This window comes from Palaemon carinicauda, chromosome 36 (genome assembly GCF_036898095.1).
Source record: "Palaemon carinicauda isolate YSFRI2023 chromosome 36, ASM3689809v2, whole genome shotgun sequence".
In the NCBI taxonomy this organism is placed as follows: domain Eukaryota; kingdom Metazoa; phylum Arthropoda; class Malacostraca; order Decapoda; family Palaemonidae; genus Palaemon; species Palaemon carinicauda.
Window position 1 is genome coordinate 68307152 of NC_090760.1, and position 24733 is coordinate 68331884.

The 24733-nt window shown below is 44.4% G+C and overlaps 1 protein-coding gene across 1 annotated transcript in view; it reads left to right on the forward strand.

Moving 5' to 3' along the window:
• Positions 1 to 24733, forward strand: part of PMP34 (Peroxisomal Membrane Protein 34) — a 104108-nt gene that overhangs the window by 14944 nt on the left and 64431 nt on the right. The window contains exons 2-4 of the mRNA XM_068360122.1: positions 8955 to 9015; positions 17070 to 17136; positions 24431 to 24576. Coding sequence (XP_068216223.1) covers positions 8955 to 9015; positions 17070 to 17136; positions 24431 to 24576 — 274 coding nt within the window. The remainder of the gene's footprint in view (positions 1 to 8954; positions 9016 to 17069; positions 17137 to 24430; positions 24577 to 24733) is intronic.

The window sequence follows — 24733 nt, forward strand, 5'->3', positions numbered from 1 at the left end:
TGGTAAACCTCGAGAAGTCCTCTCTGCAGCCCTCTCAGAGACTGGTATATCTAGGCATGGTCATAGACACTAATCTCCACAAAGCCTTCCCATCAGACAACAGGATAGCAAGGCTGAGGAAGGTCGCGAGACCATTCCTCACACGAGAAGAACTTCCAGCCCAAGCGTGGTTACGTCTCCTCGGCCATCTCTCCTCCCTGGTCCGTCTGGTTCCCAACAGTCGCCTCAGAATGAGATCTCTCCAGTGGCGACTCAAGTCTCGGTAGAATCAAGGACACGATTCCCTGGACATCCTGGTCCTTATGGGACAGCCGGAACAGACGGACCTCCAGTGGTGGGTGGCAGACGAGAACCTACGAAAGGGAGTGGATCTTCTCGTCCTCCCCCCAGACTTGATGTTGTTTTCGGATGCATCAAAGAAGGGGGGGGGGGCATGTTCTGAACCACAGGACCTCAGGCCTGTGGTCAAAATCAGAAAAGTACCTTCACATAAACCTGTTAGAAATGAAGGCTGTTTTCTTGGCACTTTTAGAAGTTCCACCAAGTCCTGGCAGGTCACTCTGTGGTAGTGATGAGCGACAACACCACAGTGGTGGCTTATATCAACAAGCAGGGAGGTACCTTTTCAGAACAGCTATCCCATCTTGCAGTAGAAATACTGAGATGGTCCGAAGTCCACTCGATCACACTAGCGGCTCGCTTCATTCCGGGCAAAAGGAATGTGCTCGCCGACAGTCTGAGCAGAGCGACGCAGATAGTGAGTACCAAGTGGTCTTTGGATCCTCAAGTAGCCAACAAAGTCCTGACTTTGTGGGGTTCCCCGACTATGGATTCTTACTACAGCGCTGAACTTCAAGCTCCCGCTGTACTGCTCCCCAGTCCCGGATTCCAAGGCTCTCTGGCAAGATACCTTCCAACAACGGTGGGACAACATCAATGTGTACGCCTTTCCCCCGTTCTGTCTGATGAGGAGAGTACTCAACAAGACCAGAATATCGGTCAATCTATCAATGACCCTCATAGCTCCGCTATGGCATCACGCAGAATGGTTCCCGGACCTTCTTCAACTCCTCACGGAGATTCCGAGGGAGCTCCCTCCACGTCGCGAGCTATTCAAACAACCACACTCCAACATCTACCTCAAAGTCAAAGCTTCGCTTCGACTTCACGCCTGGAGACTATCCAGCATCTCCTCACAGAGAGAGGATTTTCGCAACAAGTTGCGAACAGGATGTCTGGCCACCTGCGCAAGTCATCCGCAGGAGTCTACCAGGCGAAGTGGCGAATTTTCTGTGGTTGGTGCCGTGGAAGGGGTATCTCTCCCCTCGATGCCACTTTACCAGCAATAGCGGGGTTCCTCGTTTATCTGCGGGAAGAAATGCGCCTTTCAGTCTCGGCAGTGAAAGGCTATCGCTCAGCCTTAAGTCTTGCCTTCAGGCTTAAAGGAATGGACATTTCCTCCTCGCTGGAACTTTCTCTCCTCATATGGAGTTACGAACTTACCTGCCCTCAGTCGGAAGCGAGTCCTCCTTGGAACGTGGTTCGAGTTCTCAGGTCTCTTAAGAGACCTCCCTACGAACCCTTACTCCAGGCTTCTGACCGCCACCTTACCTGGAAGACGGTGTTCCTGCTAGCTTTGGCCTCGGCCAAGCAAGTCAGTGAGCTTCATGGTCTCTCGTACGACGTCGCCCATTCAAGGGGATGGGGGGAGGTAACGTTCAGCTTCGTCCCTGAGTTTGTCGCCAAGACTCAGAACCCGGGAATGCTGGACCCAAGGTTCGACTCCTTCCGGATTTCGAGTCTCCGTTCTGTAACAGATGACCCAGACCATCTCCTACTTTGCCCAGTAAGGAGTCTGAGGTTGTATCTTAAGAGAACAGCTGCAGTTCGTCCCCAGGTTCAAGCCTTGTTCGTGAGCACTGGGAAAACGAAGAGAAGGGTCACCAGGAATACCATCTCAGCCTGGATTTGCAAGGTAATACACCTAGCCTTGAATCCTGACCCTTCTCCGTCACGTCGCCCTAGAGCGCATGATGTCAGGGGCATAGCTACGTCCCTGGCCTTCAAGAAAAATTATTCAGTGACGCAGGTCCTGCAAGCTGGGGTGTGGAAGCGTCAGACCACCTTCACAGCCCACTACCTGCAAGACGTGACCCATAGGAATCTCGATACATTTTCTATCGGCCCTGTGGTGGCTGCACAACAGCTGGTCTAAACCTCAGGCTCCTTAATGGATAAGTAGCAGAAGGTTGAGGGCATTGTTACCCGGTTTTAGTCTGCATGAATGAAAAGGTATGTCTGGCCCTTATTCTTTTCTTCATCCTCTCCTCCCTTGGAGAAAGCAGCATCCTAGGTTCTCTGCACAGCTGACCTCAAACCACTGCAGGTAAACCATGCTTCCTTGTGTTCCTAGTATTAAGTGTAATACTGTCATGTCCCCATACCCTGACGAGGTGGTATTGGGAGAGTCCTAGCCTAGATTTCCATCTGAAGAACTCCAGGTCAACTTCCTAGGACGAGTCAGTTTTCACCTTAGCACACATCTTACGTAGGCCGCAGCAGTTTCACAGCATGCTAGCGAGGAGCAGGGACTCCCTATTGTCTGAGTACGTAAACACTCGAATATGGAGTCCCCGGGCAAGCCAAAGCCAGTATGGCAGGGACTTACCACCCTTCCTAAGGGTTGAGTCACCCTATGTAAATAGCGTGGTTTGTATTTAAGTTACGGAACAAATGACAAATTCGTAGATAATTTGTATTTTTCCTAACTATACAAACCTTAGCTATTTACACATATTTGCCCGCCAGCCCTGTCCCCCGGGATAAGTCCTACCTCTAAGCAAAGTGAAGCATTCACTGTGTGTGTGAGGGGGAGGGGTAGCAAGCTACCCCTCCGTACCCCCCGCTAACTAGCGGTGGGGTAGTAAACCCTCGTTAAAATTCTTATGGGCCGTCCTTCAGCTACCCCAAAGTAATTACCCCTATGTAAATAGCTAAGGTTTGTATAGTTAGGAAAAATACAAATTATCTGCGAATTTGTCATTTTCCTTCTCGCTTTGACCTCAGCCAAGAGAGTAAGTGAACTCCGTGGTCTTTCCTGTGAAGTCTCCCATTCACGCGGATGGAGAGAGGTAATGCTTGGGTTTGTCCCTGAGTTTATCGCCAACTCGGGAGTAGCAGGTCCTAGGTTCAGGCCCTTCTGGATTGCGAGGCTTCATGATAGCCGATATCCCAGACTAACCGCTTTGATGGCCAGTGTGGGCACCGAGGTGTTACCTTAAATGAACTTCAGGAGCTGACCCCCCTGAGTGGAAGGAGATTGTCAGCATGGGGAAGGTTGAAGGTTGAAGCTCGCAAGCTTCATGAAGATCCTTGGAGCTATATTTAGCCCGAATGGCATGGCTCTGAAGGCGTATAGTCTTCGTTGTAGCTTGAACCCTAGGTAGGGGGAGAGTCGACGGTTGATTGGAACGTGCCAATAGGCGTCTGACAAGTCTATGGAGACGGTATATGCCTTCTTGGGCAGTAAGGTCCTTATGTGTTGCAGTGTTAGCATCTTGAACTTGCAGTTCACTATGAACTTGTTGAGTGGCGACAAGTCCAGAATGACTCTGAGTTTTTCCGAGTCTTTCTTGGGAACACAAAACAGCCTCCCTTGGAATTTGATGGACTTCACCCTTCGGATCACTTTTTTCTCCAACAGTTCTTGGATGTACTCCTCCAGAACGGGGGTGGAGTGTTGGAAAAACCGAGGGCACGGGGGTGGAGTGCTGTACCAGCTCCAGCCCAGTCCATTCTTGAGTAGGCTGTGGGCCCAGGGATCGAAGGTCCACCGATCCCGAAAACTTTGAAGTCTCCCTCCTACCGGTATCATCTCACTTGGACTGCTGTCCTGAGGTCTTGCCTCCCTGACCGCGACCACCCCTGAATCCCCTTCCCCTTGAGGGGCGCCTAGACGAGCCTCTGGCTGCTCCTCTAGGCTTTGCTCAAAAGGAAGTTGACTGCCCTTCGAACGTTGGGTTGAATGCCGGGGACTGTGTCGACACGGCCTGGGGTACCCACTGGAATGTGGTCGGGGTTTGTGCCACCATCTGGGGCACTGAAGGCATCGGCAATTGCTGTTGCTGTTGCTGTCTAAATGGCTTGGCTGGCCGAGACGGTAGCCTAGTCCTCTTAGTCTTCATCTTTGGTTTGGGACCCTCATCCGGGGAAGACTTTCTCTTGATAGACAGGCCCCACTTCTGGAGAAGGTTTCTATTCTCCGTGGCGGCCTTATCAACAACTTCTTTGACCGATTCGCTAGGGAAAAGGTCTTTGCCCCAAATGTTGGAGGAGATTAGTTTCCTTGGCTCGTGCCTTACCGTAGCCGAGGTGAACACGAACTCCCTACAAGCTCTCCTCGCCCTGACGAAGCTGTAAAGATCCTTCGTCACTGTGGCCAGATGAGTCTTGGCCACTACCATGAACATTTCATGGACCTTGGGGTCACTTGCCATCGTCTCAAGAGTGGTCTGAAGAGACATTGAGGCAGCCAGTCTTTCTTTTGTCTCGAGCTCTCTCCGCAAAAGAAAGTCAGACAGCTTAGGGAGGTTTTCACCGAACTGATGTCCGGCAATATCAGCCTCCAACTTCCCGACTGAGAAGGTAAGATGGACGTCCTTCCAGTCCTTGTGGTCCATAGGTAGGGCCAGCGACAAGGGTTTACACTCCTCCAAGGAGGGGCAAGGCTTGCCAGCCTCGACTGCTTTTAACACAACCGCAAACCCTTTCTGCAAAAAGGGGAAGGCTCTAGCAGGAGAGGACACAAAGGAAGGGAGCTTCTTACTCAATGCAGCTACCTTTGAGTTCGTGAAGCCCCTCTCTTTCATCGAAGATGAAACCAAAGCTTGAGCCTTAGCATGGTCCATCACTATGACCTCCTTCGGCTCTGTCTCCTCCTTTGAAGCTGGTTCCTTCCTCAACCGGACATAACAGTCCGGATATGACCCTTTGCTGGGCCAGAATTCCACCTCCTCTAGGGGAACTGAACCCAACTTATTCGACATGACGATCTTTCCAATCGTCATCGGCATGTGCTCAGCATATCTCCACGGGTTAGCATCTGAGCACAAGGGAAGGTCTTTCACATTGAGCCTTTTCTAGGGCCCACGTGATGCTGCAAGCTTCTGCATCTGCAGTTCCATTGCAGCCGCCTTCTCATTATTCTCCTTCTGCATTTGTTGGATCATTCCAACAATGGAGGAGAGGGCCTGTCCCAGCTCTACTGGGAGAGCGGACGATGTTGAAGGAGTAGGTTCAGGGATCTGAACCGGAGCAGCCGACACCTCGTCGGCCTCTTCCTCTACAATGTCTGGGGCTTGATCTTCATCCTGGCCTTCTGCCAGGAGGTCTTCCTCCAGACGCTCGGACACGTCTGACATCCTGTCGTCCAACTGGATGTCTTGCAAGGCGACCGCGACTTCAGCATCCACCGGGATCTGAACTAGGGGGATCTCCTCTTGAGGCTGGGGAATCACTGCATCAGCTGATGCCCTAGGGAAAAGGTAAGCCCTCATCTTCTCACTTGGAAGATAAGGTCCAGAGGTGTTCTTCTGGAAGCCCCTTACCCAGGTACGAAGATTCTCCCTTGCTATATCCCTTGATTCCGCCGTCCTAGGGGAATCAAAAGCCTCAGTAATCAGGTTAGAGCACACGGTACATACCTGAGGGTCCCAATACCGGAGATCACCCTTGGAGACAGCGCATGCTGCGTGCCTCCTACATAACTCATGTCCGCAGAAGTTCTTACTGCGGACGTTGCAGAAAACACTTCCGCACTTCGGATGGTCCTCCTGTAAAGAGAAGAAATTTCCATGAGTATCAAGTGAACTACGTATCACTGGATATGCACAGTTTAGCATAACAAATCAGAAAGGAAAGACACACACTTGTGTTTCCCGCACAACCAATTGTTGCAGCCTTCCAGATAATAAAATCGTATGGTTAATCTGTCCTAGAGTAACCAATGAAAAATTTCCAGAGGAAACAGGTGGAGCTCCTACCTAAGATATGATTTTAAAATACCGGATAATAGACAAGAAAGAACTCACTTTCTTATCTGTAAGGCAACACCAAAGGGCTGTGCAAGACAACACAAAAGTGTTAGAAAACACAGTGTTGTACCAATACTATACTATAGTTTTCTCCCTACAGTATATGCTATACTGAAGAATACTGGTACAGTATAGAAGGTAATGCGCCGGCCGGCACACACCATAACTAGCTTTAAAGTTTACTACTTAACAGCTATAAGGCGGCAGAACGCTGGTTCAAATGCATGTGCCGGCCGGCAACAGCCAATGTCGGCCGGCAATGACTGCCGGCCGACAACTACACAAGGTAGCACCCGGCTGCCGGCCACCGCTCATAGCGACCGGCAGACAAGGGCGTGACAATAGCCGGCCGGCAAAGGTAAACAACCGATGCCGGCCAGCAGCAAAAGAACCAGAGAACTTCGACTGCCCGGCTGCCGGCCACATAGGCCGGCAGCCGGGTCGGGTACAGCACTAGAAGAAACAGAATGGATGCCAGGATAAGAGAGTATACTACCTCCAAGCCCGGCAATCCGAAAGAGTGCATATAAGGAAGGGGAGAATCTAATTCAGGCTTCCTGACCAATGCCGTCTGGCTCTACAGACAGACATGGATGAGGGACCAAGGGAGGTCCGGGCAGCACTCAAAGCAGAAGACCTTTGCCGGCCGGCAAGGGACTGAGTCAATTCCACATCCTAACCTATACTAGGTCCAGATGTAGAATGACGTACAGTACTGTAACGGCTAGGCCATTACAGAGGGGGAAGGGACAAAGAGGGTCCTACCAACCTTGCTTTAGTAAAGAATCACCCGCACCCAAGAAAACTCATCTTAGCCTAAGGGAGATCCAAGGAGGGAGGCCAGCAATACTTGCCAACCCCCACTGAACCAAAGCAAGGAAGGTGTTGCTACTCCCAGGGAAAGGATCTTATCCTCCCACCGAGAACAGCAACAAGAACTAGTCTGCTTGATCACAAAAGAAGGAATCATCTCGTACAGAAACCTTCGGGAGTGACCTAAGGAGGCTAAGCCTCCTATGTCTGCGTCAGACTAGCGAGGGAGACTCTACCCTAAGCCAGACAAACACAGACTCAGACTAAAAAACTCTGATGTTCTGCCCCTCTCTGAAGCCAGACTTACTGGAACAGGAAGGTACAGTAACACCCCAATATAGTTGTATCGAAAGTTAATTCAGATAAACCACTAGGGTTAAGCCCAAGGCTTAAACAGAGGGAAAGGGATTGCATACCTTCTCCGAAGAAAAGAAAGCAACCGGGGAGTATGAGAAAGTATACTAAGGCTCCATAGGCAACTTAGCCTAGGCACCAAGAGAATCGATTACCTAAATCACCGAAACTCACTCGTATACTATCTTGGAAATAATCAATATAATCTTAAATGTATAAAACTGCCTAAAGCTTCAATAATATTTTAAAACTCGGAAATCCAAAAATCCTGCAGGAAAGTACTAGGGCCAACGACTAGGCTACATGGTCTAGCGTAGGCCAGAATTGGCGAATACTTCGCCAAAACAAATAATACTAAAAGCACGAATAAGGAAATCCTATGTAAAGCTAAATAGCTAAAATTATTAAAGCAAAACAGCCGGGAACGTCGCTCTGGCTAACTAAAACTCATACCTAGCGAGCAACAGCGTCCAGGACGCCTCCGGTAGGCAACGGCTCTTGTAACAAAGATTATTACTATTAATCACTATAAAAATTACCAAGAGCCTACATTTATACATAAAAGAAATAATACTCAACTTATCAGAGGCAGACGAAGTTGGAGAAAGCATAATAAAGCTATTAAATCCAAGATTTTGCGAGAAACACAGGAAAAAACACCGAGTTGTTAAGCTACGCAAAAAGGAATACAGATGGCGCCAGGATCGGCGCAATGCACGTTTACGAAACGGGAGAAGAGAGAGCCTTGCGAACGGCTCTCCTTTTTCTTTCTCGTTTTCGTTTTCTTGCCAATTGACCCCTTCGAAGTGTTATCTCTGTTCGGGGTGCAGATTGCCATGTGGCGTGTCAAGAATACGTCCTCTGATATTTCGCGATATCCCTGGTACTTTCATTAGGGATATTCGCTCCAGGAGTTAGAATTCTGGGTACCTTAAGGTAAATTCTCTGGGAATATCGCCGTAGTTGTAATATACCCTAGGAAGCTACCCTATAGGAACTTCCATCAGGACGACATGGCTTGAGCCCAAAAATACAACTTACATTAAATTTGTTATGTTTTACTACACTTACCAGACCTTGAATCCCATCATTTCATATTCTTATTGCTCATCCTTAACACAGTAATAAATTTCAAACTCAGGGAGGTCCTTTTATTCTTTAACTTGTCCCTGTTTCTCCATCAGATTTGTGCTCAAGTGTTATCAAGTATTTTATGCTAGTCTTATGATATTCATTGTTTTTCATATTTTAATAGGCCCTATAAAATCATCTCAAGACTGTCTTGTATCTTTTTACATCTGCCATTTTATGTTATATGTTTCAATAATATAATTTAAGGGTATTTAGGGTTAATGTATTCTTGTTAATAAAATAGTTTACATATCTTGCTTGAAAGTGTACCCGAGACGCAGCTCCTTTGCAGTGTCCCACCGGGCATTAACTGTTCCCCCTTTTTAGCCATTTACTATAGTTCCCTTCCCGTTCCTTTCTTCCATCCCATTGTCCAGCCAATTAGTGTTACGGCAGGTCTTTTCCTCATTTACATCTTGGCAGTAAGTGGGGCTTGCAGCACTGGACTCGGAGGCCCAAATTCCAAAATCCCACATGTGAGATGTAGCTCTGTAGTACAGCATACAACTGGAGTACTGTACTGTACTTTTCCCATAATATTTCTTCTTTTTGTCTTCCTCCCAGGGGTCAGCTGTGGCTATGACTACGTTCTACCCACTGGATACTGTCAGAACAAGATTGCAATGTGAGTTGAGTTTTGAGTTGAATTTTGTACAAACTTGTATTATTATTATTAATATTATTATTATTATTATTATTAGCAAGCAAGCCCATAACCTAAAATATATATATATATATATATATATATATATATATATATATATATATATATATATATATATACAGTGAACCCTCGCTACTTCGCGGTTCGACCATCGCGGATTCACCACTTCGCGGATTTTTTCCATAACCCATATATATACAGTAATATATATAAATATATGTATGCATGTATTTATGTATATGTGTATACATATAAATATATATATATGCACACACACACACACACATATATATATATATATATATATATATATATATATATATATATATATATATATATATATATATATATATATATCTAAAGTAGGAAGATGTGATGTAGTTCTAAGGGAAAAGTATGGGAAATATGTCTGGGTAATAAGCAAAGCTCTACCTCCAGTTTGTTTCTTCATTATGATCAGAGATAAATGTAAACAAAACATTGGTTGCCATTTTTTATCGTGCTTTTTAGCGTGTTTAGGAAATGCATGATATAAAATCACCTTTAATATTTGTGCCTGTTTTAGTTTAGGGTACTGTAGTACATGCTGTAAGTGTTCTGTACATTAAAGGGTAGTTTGTTAACAGAACTACGTACAAGGGAAGGTTTTAAAAGTCTGAATATACATGTTGAATAAATAGGTAAATATGGTGTCACTACTTCGCGGATTTTCACATATCGCGGCCGCGACTGGAACCTATCTACCGCGAGAAACGAGGGTTCACTGTATATATATATATATATATACGTTCCCGTAATAATGAAAACACGAAAGCTGAATAAAAGCATCGTGTAATGTGACACGGAATTGAGCAGATGCAAAAAGGTTCAAAACGAGTTACAATTAGTATGGTAGACTAATTGCAAAACGTCAAGAACAAGATGTGGAGGTAGCGAAACCAAGCATGGCTGCCGTGAATCGGGACTCTCAACCTGAAAAACTCGTTAACACTAAAAACAAAGAAAATAAAGGCATCGCTACCTCCAAAAACTCAAAATCCATAGTTCTAGTACTTAACTTGGATGAGGAAGCTTGAACGTCCGACATCTCGTACAAAAAAGCACCAAAACAACCAAAAATCACAAGCAAGGGAACGCACAGGTAAACACTGAAGATGCTATGAAAGGAGTGACGTAGTTGGCGTGGGTGGAGATAGAGGTAGTAGCAATCAGTAGTGGATGTAGAACGGCACCTCGTAGTAACGGGGATATTTGAAGAGGAGATATCTAAATGGCACGAGACCTCTGCTAGTGGTTTTCACGCCCCAGTTACTATATACCGACACCTATTTAGGTGAGCGAGCTGGGTTCAACCCTGGCATTCCTATGCAACTTTTTTCTCTGGTAATACATAGCAGTTATATACCTTAGAAATGATGCTTAAGGAGCATTTCACTGGGCGACTCAGGTCTCTCGCCCAGAAATAGATTTTTCTTACGTCAAAATCCCTTTATTATTATTATTATTAGCTAAGCTACAACCCCATGTGGAAAAGCAAGATGCTACAAGCCCAAGGGCTTCAACGGGAAAAAACAGCCCAGCGAGGAAAGGAGTTAAGGAAATAAATAAATGATATGAGAAATAATAACAATTAGTACTGTTTTATCCTGAATATACAAGATTGATGGATTATGTTTTTTTAAATATTAAACTTAGCCGGTGAATATATAATAGCTGACGTCTCCGACGGCTCGACAGATTCCAAAAACTTGCGAGCGATCACCGTGAAGGTTGCGGGTGTGCCCACCAGCGCCGACTATCGGCCAGATACCGCATATACTTGTCAATTTCTCCAGTTCTTCTCTGTCGGTCTTGTCGACAAGTTGGTTCCGCTCGATTTATGACCTCGAGTTTTCGACCGAATTGGTGAAGTACTTGGTTTTGGTTTTATTGCTTTCGCCGTGTTGGATTATTCAATACAATCTTCAAAAGAATGCTTTTGAAAGGAGAGGAAAAGTGTTTTGCCCTTGCTTTTTTTTTTTTATCTCTGGTTTTTCCATGGGGAAAAGATGGCCGACCCTTCCCTCAGTGTACGGAAGTGTGTTAAAGGCTTTTAGTAATTATTTTATCACTTTATAAATTATTGTTGATATTTATAGATTTACCTCTATATATTTTATATTTTATATCTCACCCGCCTTTATTAGGCCTCTTCGATTAGCTTTCCATTTATACTAAACATCAAGATAAATTTTATGTTTTTGTTTATATGCGGCCGTTACCTATTCTTTGTAGGCGGTCCTAACTTGGAAAACGAAGTTAAACAACGTTGAGCCCATTCAACTTTTATTTTTGTTTAGTTTAAACAGTTGCTCTGTAAGAGTTATGAGATGAATATTTTTTAGAAAATATTTTAAGAAATATATTCTTTGAATAGTCTTCGTGCTGTTTTTTCAAAGATGAACTAACGTTTGGTTTATTTATGTTACGCAGTTTGCGCTCTATCGTTACGATAGAGAAAGAGAGAATCACGGTTTCACTTTGCAGAAAGAGTAAATCGATTTTGACGTTTTGTTCATTCTTCTTTCAAACTGAAGTGTTTTAGTTACTAATTTAAAGGAACTTGTTAATTTTCAGTTTCTTAGTCCTTTCAGTTTTTTCCTTTAGTCAAATAACCTGTTATTGACGAAGGGTGAGTGGGCCATTCTCTTGTGAGTGACAAGAGAGTGAGAGAGAGAGAGACTGTGAGAGAGAGAGAGAAAGAGAGAACGATCCGATCTTTATTCTCGTCCCAAGTCTCTGTACAAGGAGTTTGGGAGCGAGTAACGTTGTTTTCGATTCAGTTTTTTACTCTCGTCCCAAGTCTCTGTACGGGGAGAGAGGATAAAACGTTTTAGTTTTTATTCTCGTCCCAAGGCACTGTACGGTGAGAGATTGAAAACGTAGTCCTTAGTGAACTAGTGTTTAGTCTCCTCCCCAGTCACTGATCTTTTTAACTTTATATATTTCCGTTTTATTCGATATATATGTATATGTTTATTGATTTTTGCATGTGTGTGTCATTTTGTACTAATGTGCTTACATTATACGACTCATTTCGCAATTCTAACCTTTTGATGTAAGGGAGAATTGCGTGCTTCAGGTAGAAATCAGTTTTATTCATGTCTAATGTGAAATTATTAAAAAATACGATATCAGTGAAGTGCAAAAAACATGTTCTGTGTTGCGGAGGGTTCGTTTGTTCGTGCTTGTCACTTGCCTAGTCCGAGACCTCTTTCAGGCTCCCCTGCACCAGGGAGAAGGAATGTCGTAGGACCTAAGGGAGTGAGGAGTGTAAACCAACGAACAGACGTTCCCTCAAAGGTATCAGACGTTGCTCGGCAAGCACGTCCTTGCCATAAGACAGGAGAGACGAAGTTTCTCCTCGTCTTCCGATGATTCGTCTCTTTAAAAGCCTGGGCATAAAGTTTCGAGACGGTTGAAACGTTTATTAGTTCCTTCAGAACAAGTTCAACGTCATAGCTGTAGTCATAATACGAGTCCCGCTCATAGCGATGACGTTCATGTACAGACGTTTCTGCCACAGACTTGACGTGACGTTGAGCGGTAGACACCGTAGACACAACGTGACATCGAGTGTCAGTCACCGTAGTCTCGATATAGCATCGATCAGCAGTCACTGCTGTTTACTACGTGACGTTTGAACGTCAGCCACCGCAGTCACAGGTTGTAGAAGCTTTCGATCCTGTTCCTGTGCGAAAGGATCCTTTGCTTTTTGTACGTCACGGTTCTGGGATACGTGATTCGGGTCTTCAACCTTCTAGACGAGCTTTGTTACGCCACGCTGACGTTATCCCTAGTGACAGCTTTGCTGTTAAACGAGATGCGGAGCATAAATCTCGATGTAACTTTGATCGCTTTGAACGTCAGCCACCGCAGTCACAGCGTGACGTTGAGCTGCAGACACGACGTGACGTTGAGCGGTAGACACCGTAGACATGACGTGACGTCGAGAGTCAGTCATCGTAGTCACGATATAGCATCGAACAGCAGTCACCGCTGTTACTACGGGACGTTTGAACGTCGGTTACTTCTGTCACGACGTGTAGTAGAATAACATTCTCTGCAGTCACAACGTGACATCGACCCTCCAACTTTAACTTCTGTTCATATACAAGTTGATGTAGCCTGTCAGGCTTTTCCTTCACGTCATTCTGAATATAAATCTCCTTTTCGCAAGACTTTAGATTTATCAGATGATGTGACTTCTGAAGAAGTTGATGACCCCCTTTCAACTAATGTACCTTTGGGGAGTCATGCGGAAGAGGAGTATCCTAGGGTGGTCCAACAATCCCTTGTTTTTTATTTATGAATTTCTTTAGTGAAATTTTGTCCTACTCGTTTTGTAACGGCTGCTCCGCCGTCTGAGTTTACTCTTGGCATGACTTTCTTCGACTCCTACATTTACGAAGTCAGTTTTCTCTTGTTCTTTCAAGAGGGCCATGCTCTTACTGGGAGACTGGTTGGAATCCAGGAGAAGTTTAGGAAAGTCTGCTTTTGCTTTTCCTCCTTCTTAATTAGCTTCTCGCTCGGGCGTCTGGTGTGACACAGGAGAAGCTCGAGGAGAAGTTCTCGGCTTGGGAGTACCTGCCTCTGCCCAGGGAGACTTCTTAAGCCTAGTGGACTCTCCTCGTCGTCTAGCCATGAGACGCTTCAAGATTTTATGGTCTGCTTCAGAGCTAGACCATCTCCTGTTAGGAGTTTTTTCGAGCGTTTGAAGTTTTTTTTTAAATATTTAACTTAGCCGGTGAATATATAATAGCTGCTGCTCCAGCGGCTCGACAGAAAAACACACAAAAACTCGCGAGCGATCGCTATGAAGGTTGCGGGTGTGCCCACCAGCGCCAACTATCGGCCAGATACCGCATATGCATGTAAACAAGCCTCAATTCTTCTCTGTCGGCCTTAACGACAAGACGTATCATTACTCGCTGTATAACCTGGAGTATTTTTCAACAGACTTGGTGAAGTACTTCATTTTGGTTTGAGCTTTCGCAGCCTCCCCGCGCTTCGTCTAACTGCCTTCAGACTATCGAAAGACTCTCTTGAGCTCGAGGGTTTTCGAAGGAGGCAGCTAGAGCGATCGTGAGGGCTAGAAGATCCTCTACCATCAGGATCTATCAGTCGAAATGGGAGGTATTTAGAGACTGGTGCAAGTCCTCCTCTATTTCATCTTCCAAGTGCCTCTGTAGCGCAGATTGCGGATTATCTGCCTTATCTGAGAAACGGTCGCTTCCTCTCTGCATCCACCATTTAAAGGCTACAGAAGCATGTTAGCTTCTGTTTTCAGGCATAAGGGTTTGGATCTTTCTAATAACAAAGATCTCCAAGACCTTCTTAAGTCTTTCGAGACTTCCAAGGAGCGTCATATTTCGACTCCTGCTTGGAACTTGGACGTGGTCCTACAGTTCCTTATGTCAGACAGGTTTGAACCATTAGATTCAGCCTCCCTGAAGGATCTTACCCTCAAGACACTTTTTTTTGGTGAGCTTGGCTTCGGCTAAAAGGGTTAGTGAGATACATGCTTTTAGCAAGAACATCGGCTTCTCCGCTAATAAAGCAGTATGCGCTCTTCAACTTGGTTTTTTGGCCAAGAATGAACTTCCGTCTCGTCCTTGGCCTAAATCATTTGAAATCCCCAGTCTTTCTGAGATTGTGGGGAATGAAGTTGAAAGAGTGCTGTGCCCCGTTAGAGCTCTTAAATTTTGTTTATCCAGAACTAAACCGCGACGAGGTTGTTCAGAGGCTTTATGGTGCTCCGTTAAAAAGCCCTCTTTGCCCATGTCTAAGAATGCGTGGTCTTATTTTATTAGACTTTTGATTCTGGAGGCACACTCTCAATTAAGTGAGAAGGATCATAATTTACTTAAAGTCAAGGCTCATGAAGTTAGAGCGATAGCAACTTCTGTAGCGTTTAAGCAAAATAGATCCATTAAAAGTATTATGGACGCGACCTTTTGGAGAGGCAAGTCGGTTTTCGCTTCATATTACTTGAAAGATGTCCAGACTCTTTATGAGGACTGCTACACACTGGGACCATTCGTAGCAGCGAGTGCAGTAGTGGGTGAAGGCTCTACCACTACATTCCCTTAATCCCAATATCCTTTTAATCTACTCTTGAAATTTTTTAATCTTATTTTGGGTTGTACGGGAGACTAAGAAGTCTTTCGCAATCTTTTTGATTTGGCGGGTGGTCAAAATATTGTTTCTTGAGAGCGCCCAGATTAAGGGTATTGATGAGGTCCTGTTATAGGGGTGTTCACCCTGGATATAGCAGCTCCTGGGAGTCTTTCAGCATCCTAAGAGGATCGCTGGGCTTCGTGAGGATAGCGGACTAATGAGGCAGAGTAATTATCAGAGTCAGCTTCCTTACCAGGTACCTATACTTAAGTCTGTTTTTTGAATAGTTGTCAAAAACTCTTGAGCATATACGCCTTTATTGTATTAATACTGGTCTCTACCCACCACCATGGGTGTGAATCAGCTATTATATATTCACCGGCTAAGTTTAATATTTAAAAATGATATTTTGATTATAAAATAAATTTTTGAATATACTTAACCGGTGAATATATAAATTAAAGGCCCTCCCTTCCTCCCCGATAGAGACCCAGCGGACTGAGAAGAACTGGAGAAATTGACAAGTATATGCGGTATCTGGCCGATAGTCGGCGCTGGTGGGCACACCCCCAACCTTCACGGCGATCGCTCGCGAGTTTTTGGAATCTGTCGAGCCGTCGGAGACGTCAGCTATTATATATTCACCGGGTAAGTATATTCAAAAATTTATTTTATAATCAAAATATCATGTTTAATAAAGTCCTTGGGAATTTTTAATATTCTCATGATATGTATTTGTTTACTTATAAACTGCTACTAATTCTTAGCTCATTCCATAAGACTAAGATAGGTCTACTGTAATGTTGATTGGATAATGGTAATAGTTTATTTGATATTAAAGGATCATTTTTTATATCACTCAGTACTGTTCTTATTTAGGAGTAAATGTAAGTACACTGTGATTGTTGGCTGTCATATTTGGAGAGCCACTGGTTCCATTATTAGAGATTGATTCTTTTGAAGACCAAAACTGTTTATTGTACAGTATTCAAGTGGGATAGTGTATACAGTATATTACCACTTGGCACAAAAAAAGAAAATGTGCATTATTACTGTTTAGTAGGAAGTATGTGGAACACTGCAATGTATAATACTGTACTGTATTAGGCAAAGGAAGCTGTAGCTAATGAGTCAAGTATATAGTAACACTTTGTAGCTGTAATTATGTTCTTTCTATGATAGCATAATACAGTGCATACTTTCGCAGTTAACCCTTTTACCCCCGGGGTATTTGGAAATTTACAACCCTTAACCCCCAAGGGGTTATTTTTTTCCTAGCACATTTTGCAGTATATTTTTTTCAAATTGCTCTAACAGCCTAAATTTTTGTCAGAGAGAGATCAGGTTGGTCTCATTTTCTTGGAAAATGCCTGAATTTTCTCAAAAAATTATCAAAAAATATGAAAAACAAATTTTTATAGCATTTTTTCGCAAGGACATACCGGTACGTCCATGGGGGTAAAGGGATGGCTTTTGTGAAACGTACCAGTACGTCCTTTGGGGGTAAAAGGGTTAAGGGAATGAGAAAATGACCAAATATAACTTTATTTTTCTGTGAAGATTACCTGGTAGAATGAAAATTTCACCGTTTTGGTGCTAGACATGTTAAAGTAAAGTCTTACTGAAGTTTGGTGAATTGTCTACTAAAACAACCTCCTAGCTTAACCTAATATGTATCAAGTTAGTTGAGTGTCAAGCAGACGTTTATTAGTCCCTACTATAATTCCAAATTTTCCTCATAAAAAGTTTTTTAAACATCCCTTAGCCTAACTTACATTTAGCAGATCTTTGGTGATTTCAAACTCACCCCTGGCAAGATGTGGCGATATCTCATTTAACGCATACGTTTCTTGCAGTGGAAGAAGCCCGGACAAGCAAGAGCACTATTGCCATCATGGTGGAGATTTTCAAGGAGGAAGGACTGTGAGTTTTTCAGTATTTGCCACCTCTTCTCTTTAATGCCTCAAGGTAGAGTTCAAGGAAGGTGCTCATTTTCAGTAAGGACTGCACTGATATGTATACAGTAATGTTACAGGTATATTACCTGTACAGTTTGTTGAATGACTGCATAGGTTAGGGTGCAATTGATGTATGGGATTTGATATTTAAATGATAGTTCATATGAAAACTTGGTGAGGTTTCATGACTGTACTGGAAGGTGTAGATTTATTTTTCCAAAATACTATTCTCTGCTCTGGAAATGACAAATACTTTACACATTACTGTTTGTTCCGTAACTGGAATACAAACCTACGCTATTTATTTAGGGGTACTGTATTACTTTCTGTGAAGCTGAAAAGACAAGCCATTAAAATTTAGCGAGGGTTAACTACCCATACCGCTAGTTAGCGGGGTTAGGGGCGGGTAGCTTGCTACCGCTCCCACTCACACACCGGTGATTTAGCTTACTTTACTTTTGGCTTGGATGGAGACTGGTTGTAACCGCTCTTCCTCCTCGCCTATTTTGGACTGCCATTAACTTTTGTCTTTTAACTTACTTTTATTCTAATATATATACTGTATATATACAGTATATATTGTATATATGAAAACATTCTTAATCTATATGCATATGTATATATAGAAATGTTGTAAGTTTCCTTTTCAGTGTTTGTGCTGTGCGTGTGATAACGTACAGTATACAACAGGTTCTCAAGACACTTGCGCAAGGCAGCCGCTGCTGTAGGGGAATCGTCATCGTTTGGACCCTCCTCGTTCAACTGTTGTCTTCACCTTTCCCTCTTCCTATGGGGAACATATGGATTACTGAGGGAAGGGAGTGTAGCCTTTCAGAGATTGACTTTGGTCTTTCTCTTCTCTAGGTCGTTCACCTTTCATGGGCTTCCGACAGTATACTAACGGGGGGGAGCACCTTTACTGTTCGCGGGTTAGGTTGCACTTCTGATTGTTTTGTTAATTATTTAAGTGAAATTATAATCGTTTGTAATTTAACTTTTCAGCTTCTTCTCCGTGGGGAACACTTCCCTTCTTAGGATCAGTGGTTCTTCCTAATAGTGAATATTTTTAGCTGATTTAAATAATTGTAATTCTTGTTTTATTATAGTTACTCTCCGCTCCCCTTCTCCTGTCGATGTCGATGGGGGAAAGGAGGGCGCAGTTATTTTATGTTTGTTCCCTTTCCTTCGCGGACTAGGTGTTCCTCCCGAGGGAGTTTTTTTTTTCGTTACATAATTTAATTTATATTTTCTCAGTTAGCCATGCAGTTCTTCGTTCGAGCAGAGCTGTTCTGTTGGTGCCTGGGGAATCTGCTGTCACTGCCAACCCTCAGAGGACGTCATCATGGGTGTCATCTCTTAGAAGTACACACGTGTGCCAGCTCTCTCCAGTGCGTGCGTCAGCATTCAGCAATCTTCCACGCACACGCCAGCATTCTCTTCCCCGTGTGCGCGCATTCCAGCGCTGTCCTACACACGAGATCTTGCCCGCAATCATGTGCCCATGCTCTCCTGTGCATTCTAGGGACAGCGCCTTACTGTGCGCCAACACTCTCCGGCGCACCTGTGCTCTCCTTTGCACTTGTGCTCGCCAATAAACCAGCGCTCGCCTATGCGCCAGCTCACCAACGCTTACCTGCTCGCCAGGGCTCTCCTGCGCACTTGTGTGAGAGGCAAAAAGAATGTAAACTTTTTGAGTGGTCACCATTGCCCCATTCCCCTCCCCGCAACAGCATGCCCGCTGGGAAAAGAGGGAAGAGGCTTCACAGAAGTGTTCAAGATCCCGCAGATTCCATCTTCTAAGGCGGATCAACCGTGTCTACCATCGGTCGAGACTCCTCACAGGGAACCCTGGGTCCCTTTCTCTTCAGGAGTTTTTCCTGACGGTACCACTGTCAGCAAACACGATCTGAACATTGCAAATGGCCTATCATTAGCTGGCAGATCTCTAATTACCGCTCATCGACCGCAGTTCACTAGTCCGCCGGTCGCCGATTTCTAGCTCATCTTCCACCAATGAGAAATCATCAACCAACTGATCACTAGATTACTGTTTGCTGATCACCAGATCGCCAATTGCTAGCTCATCTCTCTCTGATCATTGACCTCCAGTCTCGCTAATTGCTAACGATCTCCGATTGCTAGTGTGCCGATCGCCGATTGCTAGTCAAATACCAGTCATCACTAGGTCGCCGAGGGGTAGCTCGTCTTTCTTCGATGTTTGACCTCAGATCGCTGATCTCTGACCAGCTAGTCATCAGCTTGCTGATCTCTAGCTCACTGATTGCCAGTCCGCGATCGAGCGCTGAACATCAATGGCTCACCGATCACCAAATGACAATCATTAAACTATTCTGCTGTCTCTCGGGGCTCTCCAAGCGGATCACCAACTCAGTAATCGCCAACCTTCTTTGGTTGACTGACCAGACAGCCTTCATCTGCCTGTCAGTTACATTTTTGGCTCATAGATCGCCGATTCACCGATCATCGGCAGTTCGTCACTCAGACTTACTGGTCGACCTCTACCCGTGGTTCCCTAGATCGGAGGGCATACAACACACTTCTCGCTACTCGCCGTACGCCATCACACTATTCCACTAAAGCGATCGGAAAACGATCAATAGCCCCCATCAGTGGCTTGTCGACAGGTGACCACTCGCAAGCACTCTTCAACTGCACAGCAACCACGATACCCAGCCGTTAACCATTGATTAACATTTGCTGGGTAGGGTTAAGCATTGCCTTACTTCTATCAGTTAAAGGAGTTCTCTCCCAGGGAAGAATCCTTACACAGGGTATCGCATCCCATCCTTAACGCCACGAGTCATGACCCCAGCGTCAACAATCTCCCATGCGAAAGGATCCGCAAGGAGCTGTCCCTTTGGGTCGATGTCCACGCCTTGTTGGAGAAGTTAGGACAAGTGCTAAGACCACAGGTCTTCATTTGCATGCTGGACCTAAAGGACGCATTCTTCCAGGCCCAAATCATCCATCTTCTTGGAAGGATTGAAGATTCAGTCTAGACTAACAAGAAACACCAGTTCAGGGCATTGTGCTTTGGTCTTTCTTCAGCACCCATCCTGGATTCACAGGATCAGCTTCTGTCTCCGTTTCTGGACGACTGACTGACCTTAGCAGACTCGGTGGCAACTTTGCGTTAGCACCGGAACTTCTAAAGACTTTTTTCCAAGATCGGGCGGTCATGCTAAACCTGTGGAAGTCTTCCCTACTTCCCTCTCAGAAGACTGGTATATCTGGGAATGATTCTAGACACCAATCGCCACAAAACCTTCTCATCAAAGACAGGCATAGAAAAGTCACTAGACCCTTTCTCAAAACGAGAACTCCCAACCCAGAGTGACTATTTTTTTCTTGGACATCTATCATCTCTGACCTGTCTAGCCTGCAACGGCCACCTCAATATTCGTTCTCTCCAGTGGCGGCTTGAGTCTGATTGGAATCAGGCCTTCGAATCCCTGGACATTTTTATCCCCACAGGACCAGAAGTTTGGACGAACCTCAAGGGATGGGTGTCAGTCGAGAATCTACGGAGTGGTATAACCTTCTCGTCCTTCCCCACTCCTCGGACTTGATGCTGTGCTTAGACACATCAAAAGAAGGGAGGAGGGAACATAGTGCTGCACCACACGACCTCAGGCCTCTGGACAGAGTCCGAAAGTACCTTAACTTAAATCTCTTAAGAGATGAAGGCCAACTTTCTTGTCCTTCAACAGCCTCATCAGTTACTAATGGGCCACTCAGTGGTGTGATGAGCGACAACACCACATAGGGGTTCACATCAACAAGCAAGAAGGAACTTGCTCGCAGCTTCTCCCCATCTAACAGTATAAATACTAAGATGGCCCAAACTCCGCTCAGTACCACTATCAGCCCACTTCATTCCAGACTAGAGGAATGTGCTCGCCAACAATCTGTGCACAGCATCTCAGATAAGATGTACCGAATGGTCTTTGGATCACCTTTTAGGCCACAAAGTCCCGACTTTACAGGGTTCTTCAACTAGGGATCTGTTCGCAACACCCCTGGACCTCAGGCTTCCGCTGCTCCCCAGTCCTAGACCCCAAGGCTCTCTGGTAAGAGGCATGCCAACAACGGTGGGTACAACAACGACGTACAGTATATGTCTCGTCCCTGTTTTTGTTTGAAGAGCAGGTTACTCAGTAAGGCTAGAACATCGGTCAGCCTCTCAAGGGCTCTCATAGCTTCGCTATGGCATTTCGCAGAACGGTTTCCAAAGCTTCTGCAGTTCCTGATAGAGAGCCTCCAAGAGAACCCTCTCCATATCACAGACAACCACACTTCGACATCTACCACAAGCTATAGCTTTGCTATGATTGTACGCCTGGAGACTACCCAGTACCTCCTCTCTCACAGAGGCTTTTTGCAATAAGTTGCGAAGAGGTTGTCTAGATATCTGAGGAATTCATCAGCATCAGTCTACCAGACAAAGTATAACGTCTTCTGTGGTTGGTGTCATGGAAAAGCCTATCTCTCCACTTGATACCTCTATTCCAGCAATAGCGGAATCCTCGAGTATATGCAGGAGGAAAAGACCGCCTTTTTCAGTTTCGGCAGGTAAAGACTATCACTCAACCTTGAGCCTCGCCTTCAAACTGAAAGGAAGGGACATCCCCTCATCGCTAGGTCTTTTCTAACTCATGCGGACTTACAACTTGCCTTCTCCCAGTTGGAATTGAGACCTTCCTCTCGGAACATGGTTCGAGTTCCCTGGTCTCTAAGGAGACCTCCGTACGTTCCACTTCACCAGGCAACAAATTTTCACCTGTTTTAGAAGACAGTGTTCCTACACACTTTGACAGCGGCCAAATGAGTCGAGGAACTTCATGGTCTCTCTTTCGACATCGCCCATTCATGAGAAGGGCGAAAGGCAACGTTCAGTTTCATCCTCGATTGTGTTGCCAGACACAGTCTCCAGAGGTGACGGTTCCTAGGCAACAAGTCTCCACTCAGTAAATGACGATCCAGATCATCTGTTACTGTACCTAGGGTAAGGTTTGGGGCTCTACCTCAAGAGAACGGCAGCAGCCCACCTGGGTCCCTTCTCTTGTCATCAGCACTGGGAGAGACAAGAGGAGGATCACCAAAGCATCATCTCTGCTGGATTCACAGTCATCAGTTAGGCTCTGAATCCAGATCCTCTTCTACACGTCGACTCACGAAGTCAGGGGCATAGCTATGCCCCTGGCCCTTCTAAGCAGATTACTGTGACGCAGGTTCTACAAGAAAGGGTGTGAATGCTCCAGGTGACTTTCACAACCTTTCTCCTGCAAAACGTGACCCACAGGAACTCTATACGATCTCTATCGGTCCTGTGGTGGCTGCATAACAACTGGTTGTATACCTCAAGCTCCGTATTGGACAAGTAGCAGAAGGTTGAGGGCACTGTTACCTGGTTTTAGTCTGCGTGAATGAAAAGGTTCGACTGACTCTTATTCTTTTCTTCATCCTCCCCTCTCTTGGGGAAAGCAGCTTCCTGAGTTTTCTGTATAAACTGACCTCAAACCACTGCAGGTAAACCATGATCCTTTGTGTACCTAGTATTAAGGTAATATTCTTGCGTTCCCATACCCTGGCCAGGTGGTATTGGGAAAGTCTTGGTTACAATAGTTTTTCCTACAAAAAGACTCGGAATAACTTTACCTAGACAGTCACACTTCTAAATATCTCAACACACAGCTTTCGTAGGCCGCGGACCTCACATAGCAAGGTTTCAGCGAGGCGCAGAGACTCCATATTTTGAGTGCTAACATACTCGGATAAGGAGCCCCCGGGGTAAAGCCAAAAGCTAGATTGGCAGGACGTCCACCCTTCCTAATGGGTGAGACACCCCTAGATAAATAGCGTAGGTTTGTATTCCAGTTACGGAACAAATTAAAAATTCATAGATAATTTGTATTTTTCCCAATGATACAAACCTTAGCTATTTATACAAACTTGCCCGCCAGCCCTATCCCCCTTGAAATCCTACTTCCAAGCAAAGTGAGCTAAATCACCAGTGTGTGAGCTGGAGCAGTAGCAAGCTAACCCCCCTTACCCCTGCTAACTAGCGGTATGGGTAGTTAACACCTGCTAAATTTTAATGGCTCATCATTTCAGCTTCGCAGAAAGTAATACCCCTAAATAAATAGCTAAAGTTTGTATCGTTAGGAAAAATACAGATTATCTACGAATTTGTCATATTTTAAATGTTTAAAAGCCAGTATGTGGAAATTTTTACTGTTCACTTGTCTATACTTGATGAAGATTCAGTTACATTAAGCTTTATTTATACTGTATTTAACAACTGTGCTATATTAGATATTGGGTAGTGACATTCTCAGCCTCGATACTGTACAAGGACAGTTCTGATGATCTTAAAAAATTGAGGCAAAGCATCTTTCTGTTGTTTCATTTAAGATAAACTGCACCTTATGTAGTATTGTATTATTTATATACAATACAGTTTCTTAATAATATACTTGCCTTTACCTAACTGCTAGATAATGGATAGATTGTTTCATATATATAAAATTCAAGAGCGTAGTTATCATTGGCTTTCCCTTTCAATGTTTCTTTGAATCACTATCTATGGGTTTTGCTTACCTTCAGCACCTAAGAACAACTTAATCTGGCTCATACTTTGTGCAGTATGTAATATAATATGCTGTTAGTAGATTGGGACAATAGAGGGTCAGGATGGGAAGAAGTCTTTACTGTTAGACCTATAGTGCCTCATATGGAGGGCCTGCAAGTCACGTTTCAAGTGCCCATTGTAAACCTAAGTTAGGAGAGGCCTTAATGCTTGATGGACATTAACTTGGATGGATTTCATTATTGTTGGCTCTTAGTATTTTTTTGTTTTTGTTTTAGTTAATGTACAGTATTACAACTACATTTTCTTGTGTTGATTGAACGTTTTGTTGGAAGACACTGCATGTCCTTTTAAAATTGGCCAGAAATCAAACTGCTTTATCTTCAGATTGGCCTGTATTAACGTTCTTGATTAGTACAGTAAAATTGTATTAGAGTAATATCCACACTTAAAGCGTGAGATCATTGTATTTACCATTGGCCCAATCTGTTGATATAGTGCGACTTGGTTGTTACATCAAAAACTTAATAATTTGCAAAGCCATCATTATTTTATCAATGAAAGAGTCATGGACTCCAGGTATTTAATTTTAGAATGTTACTGCAACACTGTTAATCTAAGAAAATCTCATACAGTAATCACTTTCCAGAGCTGGCCTGTACCGTGGATTGCTTCCGGTGATACAGTCACTGTATTGCTCCAATTTTGTGTACTTTTACACTTTCCATGGACTCAAAAGGATAGCAAACAAAGATAAAACTCTCCTTCTTGACTTATTGCTGGGGATGGTAGCAGGTAAGTCTTTGCCATGGTAAACCATTGTTTTTGTTCCCATATTAACAAACCTTCCGCTATTTATGTTGGATATTACTTTCGGCGGAGCTGGAAGGTAGCCATTAGATTTAAAGTGTGAGGTGGCAACCCTACCTAACCACTAATAGTGGGTAGGTAA